Source organism: Cherax quadricarinatus, chromosome 34, assembly GCF_038502225.1.
Source record: "Cherax quadricarinatus isolate ZL_2023a chromosome 34, ASM3850222v1, whole genome shotgun sequence".
NCBI classification, from domain to species: Eukaryota; Metazoa; Arthropoda; class Malacostraca; order Decapoda; family Parastacidae; genus Cherax; species Cherax quadricarinatus.
In genome coordinates, this window is record NC_091325.1 from 13,727,224 (window position 1) to 13,741,660 (window position 14,437).

At 40.5% G+C, this 14,437-nt stretch overlaps 1 protein-coding gene across 4 annotated transcripts in view; it reads right to left on the bottom strand.

Annotated features, from left to right (window-relative positions):
- The window catches only part of LOC138853589 (SET and MYND domain-containing protein 4-like), a 39,739-nt gene extending 26,731 nt beyond the window's left edge, over window positions 1-13,008 (bottom strand). Inside the window, exons 1-3 of one of the 4 annotated variants that reach the window (XM_070091172.1) lie at window positions 12,877-13,008; window positions 8,678-9,423; window positions 4,794-4,915 (exon numbers count right to left, since the gene is read on the bottom strand). In XM_070091172.1, the coding sequence (XP_069947273.1) occupies window positions 4,794-4,915; window positions 8,678-9,383 (828 nt within the window). In that variant the 5' untranslated portion in view covers window positions 9,384-9,423; window positions 12,877-13,008. Of the gene's footprint in view, window positions 1-4,793; window positions 4,916-8,677; window positions 9,424-11,943; window positions 12,039-12,541; window positions 12,675-12,790 lie in introns of those variants that run through there. The other 3 variants (XM_070091173.1, XM_070091174.1, XM_070091171.1) reach the window with 3 other exon arrangements.
- Between the last annotated feature and the right edge of the window lie 1,429 nt (window positions 13,009-14,437).

Below are 14,437 nucleotides of genomic sequence, written 5' to 3' on the forward strand. Positions count from 1 at the left end.
TGGGAAGATGGAGGGAATATTTTGAGGAATTGTTAAATGTTGATGAAGATAGGGAAGCTGTGATTTCGTGTATAGGGCAAGGAGGAATAACGTCTTGTAGGAGTGAGGAAGAGCCAGTTGTGAGTGTGGGGGAAGTTCGTGAGGCAGTAGGTAAAATGAAAGGGGGTAAGGCAGCCGGGATTGATGGGATAAAGATAGAAATGTTAAAAGCAGGTGGGGATATAGTTTTCGAGTGGTTGGTGCAATTATTTAATAAATGTATGGAAGAGGGTAAGGTACCTAGGGATTGGCAGAGAGCATGCATAGTTCCTTTGTATAAAGGCAAAGGGGACAAAAAAGAGTGCAAAAATTATAGGGGGATAAGTTTGTTGAGTGTACCTGGTAAAGTGTATGGTAGAGTTATTATTGAAAGAATTAAGAGTAAGACGGAGAATAGGATAGCAGATGAACAAGGAGGCTTTAGGAAAGGTAGGGGGTGTGTGGACCAGGTGTTTACAGTGAAACATATAAGTGAACAGTATTTAGATAAGGCTCAAGAGGTCTTTGTGGCATTTATGGATTTGGAAAAGGCGTATGACAGGGTGGATAGGGGGGCAATGTGGCAGATGTTGCAGGTGTATGGTGTAGGAGGTAGGTTACTGAAAGCAGTGAAGAGTTTTTACGAGGATAGTGAGGCTCAAGTTAGAGTATGTAGGAAAGAGGGAAATTATTTCCCGGTAAAAGTAGGCCTTAGACAAGGATGTGTGATGTCACCGTGGTTGTTTAATGTATATATAGATGGGGTTGTAAGAGAAGTAAATGCGAGGGTCTTGGCAAGAGGCATGGAGTTAAAAGATAAAGAATCACACATAAAGTGGGAGTTGTCACAGTTGCTCTTTGCTGATGACACTGTGTTCTTTGGAGATTCTGAAGAGAAGTTGCAGAGATTGGTGGATGAATTTGGTAGGGTATGCAAAAGAAGAAAATTAAAAGTGAATACAGGAAAGAGTAAGGTTATGAGGATAACAAAAAGATTAGGTGATGAAAGATTGGATATCAGATTTGAGGGAGAGGGTATGAAGGAGGTGAATGTATTCAGATATTTGGGAGTGGACGTGTAAGCGGATGGGTCTATGAAAGATGAGGTGAATCATAGAATTGATGAGGGGAAAAGGGTGAGTGGTGCACTTAGGAGTCTGTGGAGACAAAGAACTTTGTCCTTGGAGGCAAAGAGGGTAATGTATGAGAGTATAGTTTTACCAACGCTCTTATATGGGTGTGAAGCATGGGTGATGAATGTTGCAGCAAGGAGAAGGCTGGAGGCAGTGGAGATGTCATGTCTGAGGGCAATGTGTGGTGTGAATATAATGCAGAGAATTCGTAGTTTGGAAGTTAGGGGGAGGTGCGGGATTACCAAAACTGTTGTCCAGAGGGCTGAGGAAGGGTTGTTGAGGTGGTTCGGACATGTAGAGAGAATGGAGCGAAACAGAGTGACTTTAAGAGTGTATCAGTCTGTAGTAAAAGGAAGGCGGGGTAGGGGTCAGCCTAGGAAAGGTTGGAGGGAGGGGGTAAAGGAGGTTTTGTGTGCGAGGGGCTTGGACTTCCAGCAGGCATGCGTGAGCGTGTTTGATAGGAGTGAATGGAGACAAATGGTTTTTAATACTTGACATGCTGTTGGAGTGTAAGCAAAGTAACATTTATGAAGGGGTTCAGGGAAACCGGCAGGCCAGACTTGAGTCCTGGAGATGGGAAGTACAGTGCCTGCACTCTGAAGGAGGGGTGTTAATGTTGCAGTTTAAAAACTGTAGTGTAAAGTACCCTTCTGGCAAGACAGTGATGGAGTGAATGATGGTGAAAGTTTTTCTTTTTCGGGTCACCCTGCTTTGGTGGGAATCGGCCAGTGTGATAATAAAAAAATAAATGAGAAACAATTTGCAGGAGATACTCTTATGACTTCGAATATTTGTGAAAAGGCTTGGCAGTTGCATGACGATTTGGTAAAGAAATTGCCTGCAAATAGTGGTGATGCGAGTGAATTTAAGGCCAGCAAAGGCTGGTTTGAGAGATTTAAGAACCGTACTGGCATATATAGTATGGTAAGGCATGGTGAGGCCGCCAGTTTGGACCACAAGGCGGCTGAAAAATATGTGCATGAATTCCAGGAGTACATAGAGGCTGAAGGACTGAAACCTGAACAAGTGTTCAATTGTGACGAAACAGGCCTCTTTTGGAAGAAAATGCCAAAGAGGACCTTTATTACACAAGAGGAAAAGGCAATGCCAGGACACAAGCCTATGAAAGACTGGCTGACGCTAATGTTCTGTTCTAATGCTAGTGGGGATTTCAAAGTGAAGCCATTACTAGTGTACCATTCTGAAAATACAAGAGTGTTCAGAAAAAACAATGTTATGAAGAGTAAATTGTGTGTGTTTTGGAAATCTAATAGTAAGGCATGGGTCACGAGGGAAATTTTCGTCGAGTGGTTCAATGAAGTGTTTGGCCCTAGTGTGAAGGAGTATCTCCTGGAAAAGAAATTGGATCTCAAGTGCCTGCTAGTAATGGACAATGCACCTGCTCATCCTCCAAACTTGGATGACCTAATTTTCGAGGAGTTTGGGTTCATCACAGTAAAGTTCTTGCCCCCGAATACCACTCCTCTCCTCCAGCCCATGGACCAGCAGGTCATTGCAAACTTTAAAAAACTCTACACAAAAGCAATGTTTCACAGGTGCTTGACTGTGACCACAGACACTCACTTGACCCTAAGGGAATTTTGGAGAGAACACTTCAGCATCCTCCATTGCATAACTCTTATAGGTATGGCTTGGGAGGGAGTGACTACCAGGACTTTGAACTCTGCTTGGAGAAAATTGTGGCCAGATTGTGTCGACAAGAGGGATTTTGAAGGGTTTGGGACTGACCCTGATGAGCCTATGTCTGTTGTAAAATCAATTGTGGCACTGGGGAGTTCCATGGGGGTTGGATGCGAGTTTGGAGGATGTGGAAGAATTGGTGGAAGATCACAACGAAGAGCTCACCACTGAGGAGCTGCAAGAGCTTCAGTAGGAAGAGCAACACATCACAGCTCAGAATCTTGCTGCAGAGGAGAAGGAAGAGAGATGGAAGAAGGTGCCTTCTTCAGAAATTAAAGAGATTTTTACTATGTGGGGTAAGATGGAAAGCTTTATGGAGAAACATCACCCTAACAAGGTTGTTGCAAGCCATGTTGGCAACATGTACAGTGACAAAGTCTTGGGCCATTTTAGGGAAGTGTTAAAGAGACGCCAGAAACAGAGCTCTCTCCACAGTTATTTTGCGAGACAGGACTCCAGTGACTCTCAAGGTGGTCCTAGTGGCATTAAGAAACAGAGAAGACAAGCAACCCCAGAAAAGCAATTGGTACCTAAGGTGTTGCTGGAAGGGGATTCCCCTTCCAAACTATAAACAATCCACTCTCTCTCCTCCTCCAGTCTCCCATACACTAAGAATAATCTCCAATAAAGGTAAGTGTTATGCTTTTAATGTTTCATTCATCATTTCCCATTGTATTGTTTATGTACTACATGCATATTTCATGTAAAATTTTTTTTTGTTTTAATACTCCTGGGTGTCAGGAACGGATTAATTGTATTTACATTATTTCTTATGGGGAAAATTGATTCGCAAATCGTAAATTTCATTTATAGTAGCAGCTCCAGGAATGGATTAATTACGAAAAATGAGGGACCACTGTATTTCCAGTACGTGGCTTGGGCTTGCCATATATGATTTTTGGTAAATATTTTTTTTCTCAGTTGTTTGTTGGGTTATCTCATTGAAACCTGGGCAATGTATGACGGAAAGATGCCTCTTAATGTACACCAAAAATAAAGAAGACGGACAATAAATAAGGGAGTTCACTTCTCAGCCATTAGCCGCCTCTTTGCCATATATTTTCGTATGGTTTTTATGGTTGTACATAAAAACATATGGTTGTATGGTTGTTATGGTTGTATTCCCGTTTTTTGGGTCTAATTTGATAGAATGGAAGATATGTTACAGAAATAAACATGATTTTGATTGCTTTCATGATGAAAGGTACCTTGAAATTGAGCTCAAAATAGCGAAAATATTCGATTGTTGCCGATATTCAATGAACTTTGTGTAAACCAAGTTGGTTAATTTTATTAAGTGTATTCTAACCTAACCACTCTGTAATCCAGCAAACTCAGTAATCTGGCACACTACAGGTCCCAATGATGCCGGATTTGTGATGGAGGACCTGCACTTAGAAAAAATAAACAAGCTATTTTTATAATTTTTTTTTGTTCAAGGAGCATTTGAAATTTAATCACAGTTAATGAGTTGAAGCATAACTGAACTTATAAAATGCATCTTCATCCAACGAAAAAATTATTACAATACAATAAACCCTTCATATAATGGACCAAGAGGCAGGCGAGTGGAGTGGTGGGTTGCCAATGGTGATTATAGTGAATAAAGAAAATTGTTTTGCCATGATCATAACAATAACAAACTTCTGAAATAAACATAATCAACAGATTTTTCAATAGTTTCCAAATAAATTCACCTAGGGGATTTTGTCCTGTATTTCTGAGGTCCATTCAAAGGTTGATTGTGTTGAAAATGCCCATCAAGCCTGATTATTTTTATATATTTAAGGTGAACATGTCAGTGCCTAGAGAATGGCAGTTAATCAAGTTTAATGAGGCAGGGGAGGGTAGCTATAATACCTTGGATAAAAAGCCTTTAAACAGCATCGAGGCACTCCTTTTGAAGGGGAACATTAAACCATAAAAACTTAATATTCTAACCATATTGCAGTTGGGGCAGGGTATAGGGGTCATGCTTCTCCTTAAGCATACAGTACAGTACACTTTTGATGCCTCCATGAACACTGTGTTGCAATACCCATCATCAATGCTCACTATCTCACCTGGAAAAATTACAGTTTATTAAAAGAATAAAAGTTATAATGCGATAACTGGAACAATTCACAGCTAACTTACAATGAGGGAAACTTGGACTTATTTGACACATTCTTAACAATAATCATTTTGTGACCTGATAATAATCTAGGGCAGACAGAATTATCTAAAAATGCCTGTCCAAGCTATACAGTTATCTGGAAAGTCTACAATTTATTTGATCTAATAATAGCAACACCATTCTTAGGAATTAACACAACACCATTTTTTTTAATATCTTCCTAGTTAACTATCAAACTACCAGATAATAATAAGCAATAAAAAAGCAGTAATGAACATACTTCTGCCCATTTATTCACCTTTACAGAGGATTACTTCCAATTTTTTTCATCAATCTGAAGAATGCAGAGAGACTAGATAAGATGCAATAATTTAGTATTATGCTAGTGTATTTATACAATGATACAGTTGGGAAAAAATAGATATGGAAGAAAAAATAGATATGGAAGGGATTTAAGGAATATTACACATGTATACACAGTACACTACGTCTTGCTCAGTCATCAGAAAATTTCTTTGAAAATTGAAGATTTACTGTAATATAAGAAGGCACAAATGTTACTGTGTATAAATCCTTAATATTTTTTAAGTATCTTCTGAGTATTACCTCTATTCATTACATATTCTATTACACTTCAACAATTACTTGTACAGTGCAGCAAATACGAAAAAATGCAAGCAAAAACCCTTTTCTACAATGAATAATGATTTTTATATGTAATAACTTACAGTATTTGCAGTTTAAGTAGAGCTAAGCTCATGGACTCTCATCATTATTTTGTTTATCTTTGAAAGTTTTCAGTGGCTGTAGTACTTGCTACCTCTTTGTGTAATTCAAATCACTGTTCTACTACTCAGTAATGTCTTAAGCATCTCTTCACATTGATGCTCTAAGTACACTTAGTAATTTCACTGTTACCCTCGATTCTCTGATGCCATGTTTATACACCCACTTGGTTTTAATAATTATTTTATGCAAATATATCATTCTACTATTCAATGAAAATAAGAGAAAAAGTTAAGCCAATAATAAATTTGACATACATGCTTTTGTGTACAAATACAGCGGACCCCCGGATATAGGCCAGTGGGGAAATCGACCGATTCGGAAATCTGTGAGAAGGCAAAGCAGTTGCATGCAGATCTCGTAAAGAAAATGCCAGGAACAAGTGCTGCTGTTAGTGAATTTAAGGCCAGCAAAGGCTGGTACGACAGATTCAAGAAGCAAAGTGGCATACACTGTGTGGTAAGGCATGGTGAGGCTGCAAGTTCAGACGAATGTGCGGCTGAAGAATTTGTGCATGAATTAAAGGATTACATAGAGGCTGAAGGATTCATCCCCCAACAAGTGTTCAATTGTGACAAAACAGGCCTCTTTTGAAACAAAATGCTAGAGAGGACCTACATCATGCAGGAGGAAAAGGCACTGCCAGGACACAAGCCTATGAAGGATAGGCTAACTCTTTTGTTCTGTGGTAACACGAGGGGAGGATTTCAAAGTGAAGCCTTTACTCGTGCATCACTGAAAATCCCCGAGTGTTGAAGAAAAACAATGTCATGAAGAGTAAATTGTGAGTGATGTGGAGGGCTAACAGTAAGGCATGGATCATGAGGCTACTTTTCATTGAGTGAGTCAATGAAGTTTGGCCCGAGCGTGAAGAAATACCTCCTGGAAAATAAAAATGCCACTTACATGAATCCTGGTACTGGACAATGCTCCTGCTCATCCTCCAGATTTGGAAGATCTATTGTCTGAGGAGTGTAAGTTCATCACAGTGAAGTTCTTGTCCCCTAATACCACTCCTCTCATCCAGCCCATGGAACAGCAGGTAATTTCAAGAAAATGTGCACCAAAGAAATGTTTCAAAGGTGCTTTGAAGTGACCTCGGACACTGAACTGACCCTAAGAGAGGTCTGGAGGAATCACTTCAATATCCTCCATTGCAGAAGTCTTATAGATAAGGCTTGGCAGGGAGTGACTTCCAGGACTTTGAACTCTGCTTGGAGAAAATTGTGGCCAGAATGTGTCCTCAACAAGGATTTTGAAGGGTTTGAGGCTGACCCTGACGACCCTACGCCTATTGTGGAATCTATTGTTTCATTGGGGAAGTCCATGGGGTTGGATGTGAGTGGCCAGGATGTGGAAGAGTTGGTGGACGACAACAGGGAAGAGCTAACCACTGAAGAGCTGCAACACCTTCAACAGGAACAGCAACAGACCGCAGCCGAGGATATTGCTTCAGAGGAGGAAGAGGGGTGAGAATGTGCTTTCTTCAGCAATTAAGGTCATCTGTGCAAAATGGAGTGAGGTGCAAAGTTTTGCAGAGAATTATCACCCTGACAAAACTGTTGCAAGCCATGTCTGCAACATGTTCAATGACAACGTCTTGTCCCATTTTTGGCAAATTTTACAGAGACGCCAGAAACAAACCTCTCTGGACAGATTTTTTGTGTATTGTGTGGTTTACATGTAGTAAAATAATAATTACAGAGTGTACCATTAGAACACCTAGCATGGCTAGGCATTTCGGGCAGACTTAGATTAAATCTTAAGTTTAAAATATTACAAAATTATGAGGTAAGTTGGTATTATGGCTAAGCGACTAAATACTAGTTTGTGAGTTTAGCAATGTGAATGCTTTTGTTTTGGCACAATACATAGTTTCAGTATTGGAGTATCACAGGCCAACTTATGACTAGTTAAGATTCATTATTTTAAGATCGAGATTGATATTTGTTTATGGTCAAATGGGTGAGTGAGTGTAAGTGTGAACCACCAGGTGGTATTCGTGTAATTAGTTGACAGGGTGTATCAGGGAGATAAGATGTTTTCTGATGGTAGTTATGAAGGTGATGAATGTGTCTGCAGTTCTAGAGTTTTCAGGTAGGGTGTTCCAGATTTTAGGGCCTTTGATATACATTGAATTTTTGTAAAGGTTTAGTCGGACACGGGGAATGTCACAGAGATGTTTGTGTCTGGTGTTATGCCTGTGGATTCTGTCACAACTATCAAGAAAGCGTTTTAGGTCAAGGTTAATATTGGAATTTAAGGTCCTGTAGATGTAGATTGCACAGTAGTAAGTGTGGATGTACTGAACAGGGAGTAAGTTTAAATCTATGAAGAGTGCGGGGGTGTGTTGCCAGGGATGGGATTTAGTGATTATTCTTACTGTGGCTTTTGTTGGGTTATTATTGGCTTTAGGTGTGTTGCTGCAGTTGAACCCCAAGCACAGATAGCATAGGTGAGGTATGGATATATAAGTGAATGGTATAGTGTGAGAAGGGCTGTTTGCGGCACGTAATATCGTATCTTGGAGAGCATCCCAACCGTTTTGGATACTTTTTTGGTTGTGTTGGATATGGGTGCTGAAATTCAGGTTGTTGTCGAGGTATAGGCCTAGGAATTTGCCCTCATTATGTCTGGCAATTAGAGTGTTGTCGATCTTAATGTTAATTTGCGCATCTCCTGCTCTGCTACCAAACATGATGTAGTAGGTTTTGTCAGTGGTAAGCGTAAGTTTATTGGCTGTCATCCAAGTCGATATTTTGATCAGCTCCTCGTTAACAATGGTGTTGAGGGTGGCCAGGTGTGACACAAACCCACTAACATTATAGTATGCTCCTCACTTAATGACAAATTCGTTGGAATGGAACTGTGTCGTTAAGTGAGGAGAGGATGCTTTTAAATATTTTATTAAAATATATATTACCTGGGTTGATGTCTTTATCAGCAATGAGGTGTCTTCCCTCGGATGGTGTGTATGCTAGCTTGATACTGCTGCTCAGTGATGGCATGGTAGGGTTGACCTCTGTTAACTTTGGTGGGTTAGGACTTGTATATGCAAATGATTCAGGATATGACTTTAAAGACTCAGCTGAAGCATCAAATGTCTTGTCTTTCCCTGCTGATATGAATTTCATACATCTGGCTTTCATTTCTATCATTTTACATGAAATTTTATAGGAATCAAGTTGCAAAGCACGATCAATATCCTTTGAGCATTTTTCATACTGCTGTAGGTCAAAGAGGACAATAGACCGTGATTCATAACCTAGGGCCAAAGCTTTGTACATTTCTCTGTCATGGGCCTCGGCACTGTCTGCCAGAATGTCTGGATGTGGTGCAGATAAAATGGCCAAATTATAACATTTTAATGCCGTATCTAGATCACGAATACGGTAGGCACACTCTCCTTCTCTCCAGTGCATAAAAGAAACACTCTCAGACTTGGAAGGTGGAATCAAAACTGGTGTCAGAAACCTTTGAGCTTCATCAAGTCTCCAAATGTAGGAAAACATTTCCTCTGTTGTATGTTCTGGTCTCATATTAATTCTTAGTCCGAGTATCTTGTTGTTGAACAGTAACATCCTACAAAAATTTTCGGATAAAGATTCAAAGTTACGTATATAATCCATATTGATGTCTTCACACCTTCCAGATTGCACTGAAGAGGACCTGAAAATAAGATTGTATAAGTGTCTCTTCAGATAGCAACTCAAATACACACCCTGAGCAAAAACCATACAGTGAGTCTGATAAACTGACCTAAGTGGGAAGCTGTTTGTTTACATACCCACACCTTTCCTCACTAAGACAATGGAGTTGCCCACTGCATAGTGGGGGTTGCAGGGGGTTATGGGAAGTCACCTGCCTGCTGTGGCACTCAACAGATATGCCCACCAAAAATGGAAATAAAGAAACAATATAAATCGTGGTATGTTGAAAAAGCTACGTACAATCACACAACTTACACTTGTCTACTATACCGGCTTTTTTTTTTATGGAAAGGGGGGGGAGTATGAAAGAATTTTGGGGGCTGAAGCCCCCAAGCCTTCCCTTGGTGCTTCTACATTTTTTCAGCATTATTTCTAATATCTGCTGGGCTGCAGACAGAAGTTCTGGGCCATTTATAAATGTTGACAATTTTCTCTCAATGTGCCTATGGAACCCCTGCTTGTCATTCTCCCCCCCCCCCACTTTCATTAATCTCTCTCACTTCAGCACGTTATGGTTATACATAGACTTGGGGGCCAAATCCTAATGCATTTTCCATGCATCGGAGTTGGTAGTGCACTCAGCTCACATACTGAGTGTCCATGGTCTGATCCCTAGCCGGGTGGAAATGCTGGGCATGTTTCCTAACACCTGTTGCCCCTGTTCACCTAGCAGTGAGTACGTACCTGGGTGTTAGCAGACTCTTGTGGGTCACATCCTGGGAAGCGGTAGTATACCTTACCTAGGGCAGGGCTTTGAAATGTGCCGAGATAGGGTAAAAGCTCATAGTTTGTAAAATTAATGTGTAAAAATAAATTCTAGGTACACTCTACTGTACTTTACAACATTCCTTGTAGTGTATAAATAGTTCAGGTAACTACCTAATACAATGTCTGTATTTTAATAAAGCCTACCAATGGTAGAAATTTTAACCCAAACAGTAACTGATCTGAATTCAATAATTCCAAGTTAAACCATTTCTGCAAAATTTAAAATTTTCAGGCGCTGATCCACCAGGAGGCCTGGTCACAGACCGGGCCGCGGGGGCGTTGACCCCCGAAACTCTCTCCAGGTAAACTCCAGGTAAACGTATGGGTTATCATCCTTATTGCAGAATGCATGGGAAACAGTATATCCCAGCCAATCAGAAGCATTTGTTAGTTACTTAATAAAAAATTAATAAAATATTAATATCACTATTATTTAATACAACTAGCAAATTAAGGCTTGTGCCACCTACTGGCAATGTGAAGAACCTTGTGTTCAAGAAACCACACCAGTGGTGAAATATGAAGATTATTAGGAAAGTCATTCTCCAATTATGGTAGGGATTCAATAGGTTAAAAGTTTTTTGTTTACTATTTTACATCACGTAATTTGCTTGCATGCAATTCAACCTAAATAGGTATTATCCTGAAGCTGCTCATAAGAGGTAAAACAAATTTATTTAATGTGATCACCGGTAATAAAAATTCCACACTATTTTATGCATAAAATTGTCATATTTTCACCTACACATCTGAATTTCACTACCACTGTTGTATTTTTTGACACCTGTTCTGAACATCATAAGCTATGTCACTAAGAGACCATACAATAAGTGTCAGGGGCCCAAGACTGTTCAACTGCCTCCCAGCACACATACCTGGAGTTTACCTGGAGAGAGTTTCGTGGGTCATAAGGGGGATTACCAACAGACCCCTGGCAGTCTTCAAGCTGGCACTGGACAAGCACCTAAAGTCAGTTCCGGATCAGCCGGGCTGTGGCTCGTACGTTGGTTTGCGTGCAGCCAGCAGCAACAGCCTGGTTGATCAGGCTCTGATCCACCAGGAGGCCTGGTCACAGACCGGGCTGCGGGGGCGTTGACCCCCGGAACTCTCTCCAGGTAAACTCCAGGTAAGGATTTGGGAACTTATCCAAGCTATCCCAGGATGCTGAGAATGGATTCACAAATTTTGGTCGTAAAGCACATTAACATGCCAATTGTTTCAAGAATTTGATCCTTGAAGCCAGTTGGATGAGACATTATTGTGTTATAAACTTAATTGATAGCACATTCAGCTCACACACTGAAGTCCATAGTTCGATCCCCTGTTCACCTAGCAGTAAAATAGGCACCTGGTTGTTAGTCGAGTGGTGTGGGTCGCATCCTGGGACAAAATTGACCTAATCTGCCTGAATTGCTCTGTATAACAAGCAGTTTTCTATATAGTATGTCATTGATGTCAGCTAGTCTGTATACCTTATACATGTATTTGTAGTAAATGAAGATTATTATTATGCAAATCACAGAATGGGTTCAAGCAAGATCTGTTCTGATTTCTTTGCAACAATGTTATTAATGTTATTTGTTGAGACATATTTCACATGCACTATTATGCTCTTAACACCCCTAATACACTGCATAATGCTTTTATACACCCGTATAAACTGTACAAAGCCTCATTACACACCCGGATACACTGTAAAGCATTATTATACCTATATAAAGTATAAAGCTTCATTGCACCTCTATACAATGCATAAAGTTTTATCACACCATATTCTGTATAAGGCTTCATTTTTCCAGTATAAAGCTTTATTGCACCCATATACTGTATAATTCTTTAATACACCCGTATACAATGCACAAAGCTTTATTATACCTATTTACACAGTATGAACTTCTAACATACCTGTATAAACTATAAAGTACCATTATTTTTATTATTATAATCAAGGGGGAAGCGCTAAACCCGGAGGATTATACAGCGCCTGGGGGGGGGGATGTGGAAGGCATTCAGGCTTAATTCGGGAAACTGGAGCACAGATCCAATTCCCTAAATCAAGAGCCCCTCACCAACATCAAGGAACCTTCCTTGAGGGGTATAAAGTACCAACACCAGAATTTATTTTAACCTGTATGAACCTCTAACACACCCACTTACATACATAATCTTTATAATGTACCAGCCCGTAATGCTATGCATATAAGTGGCTTTGGCATGCTGCTCTTACCTGTATTTTTTTGTACCTCTGTATGTATGCTTAAATTTCTAAATTTCTAAATTTCTAAATAAATAAATAAATAAATAAATACCCATGGTGTGGGCGGCAGTCCAAGATGACAGTGACATAATGACTCTAGGGTCTGGGTAGCAAAGTTTTATTAGCTGAACTGGTTCAAGTAATAATCAGCTTATTTATTTTTATATCTTTTTACAGCCGTAATGAGTTATTTAGGTAGACATGAATCAGGTCACAAATAACAAATTCAAGAAATATTACTCTATGGAGCTCTAACCCCGCCTCCCCAGATTGCACCATAGCAAATTTTTTTTAAACATACCCGTATACACTGATGAAGCTCAAATATACACCGTATGAAGCTCTACCATCTAGCCAGTACAAACAGTATGATACCTCAGCTCTTACCGGTACAAACTGTATGAATATCCAAAAGATAAGAGTGCACTGTGCAACGCGACCAGCAGTTAGTATCTGCAGTTAGTACTGCAGATTCCTCGCTGAGGAATGAATGACGCGTCAAGAGGTGGCGACTCCTGTATGATACCTGTACTGTACCAGTAATAACGGAGAATTTATTTTGTATATCTATTTCATTAGCATGTATTATTCTTGTAGTAGTATTATAGTTACTGAAAATTTCCTGTATGTTTTATATATATGTATATGTCGTGCCGAATAGGCAGAACTTGCGATCTTGGCTTAAATAGCAACGCTCATCAAATTCAAATTCAAAGTTTATTCTCTATAAAGATTACAATGTTGAATTCACAGAATTTGGTTGTTGTGTGGTTTACATGTTTACCTGGAGTTTACCTGGAGAGAGTTCCGGGGGTCAACGCCCCCGCGGCCCGGTCTGTGACCAGGCCTCCTGGTGGATCAGAGCTTGATCAACCAGGCTGTTGCTGCTGGCTGCACGCAAACCAACGTACGAGCCACAGCCCGGCTGATCAGGAACTGACTTTAGGTGCTTGTCCAGTGCCAGCTTGAAGACTGCCAGGGGTCTGTTGGTAATCCCCCTTATGTGTGCTGGGAGGCAGTTGAACAGTCTCGGGCCCCTGACACTTATTGTATGGTCTCTTAACGTGCTAGTGACACCCCTGCTTTTCATTGGGGGGATGGTGCATCGTCTGCCAAGTCTTTTGCTTTCGTAGTGAGTGATTTTCGTGTGCAAGTTCGGTACTAGTCCCTCTAGGATTTTCCAGGTGTATATAATCATGTATCTCTCCCTCCTGCGTTCCAGGGAATACAGGTTTAGGAACCTCAAGCGCTCCCAGTAATTGAGGTGTTTTATCTCCGTTATGCGCGCCGTGAAAGTTCTCTGTACATTTTCTAGGTCAGCAATTTCACCTGCCTTGAAAGGTGCTGTTAGTGTGCAGCAATACTCCAGCCTAGATAGAACAAGTGACCTGAAGAGTGTCATCATGGGCTTGGCCTCCCTAGTTTTGAAGGTTCTCATTATCCATCCTGTCATTTTTTTAGCAGATGCGATTAATACAATGTTATGGTCCTTGAAGGTGAGATCCTCCGACATGATCACTCCCAGGTCTTTGACGTTGGTGTTTCGTTCTATTTTGTGGCCAGAATTTGTTTTGTACTCTGATGAAGATTTAATTTCCTCATGTTTACCATATCTGAGTAATTGAAATTTCTCATCGTTGAACTTCATATTGTTTTCTGCAGCCCACTGAAAGATTTGGTTGATGTCCGCCTGGAGCCTTGCAGTGTCTGCAATGGAAGACACTGTCATGCAGATTCGGGTGTCATCTGCAAAGGAAGACACGGTGCTGTGGCTGACATCCTTGTCTATGTCGGATATGAGGATGAGGAACAAGATGGGAGCGAGTACTGTGCCTTGTGGAACAGAGCTTTTCACCGTAGCTGCCTCGGACTTTACTCTGTTGACGACTACTCTCTGTGTTCTGTTAGTGAGGAAATTATAGATCCATCGACCGACTTTTCCTGTCAC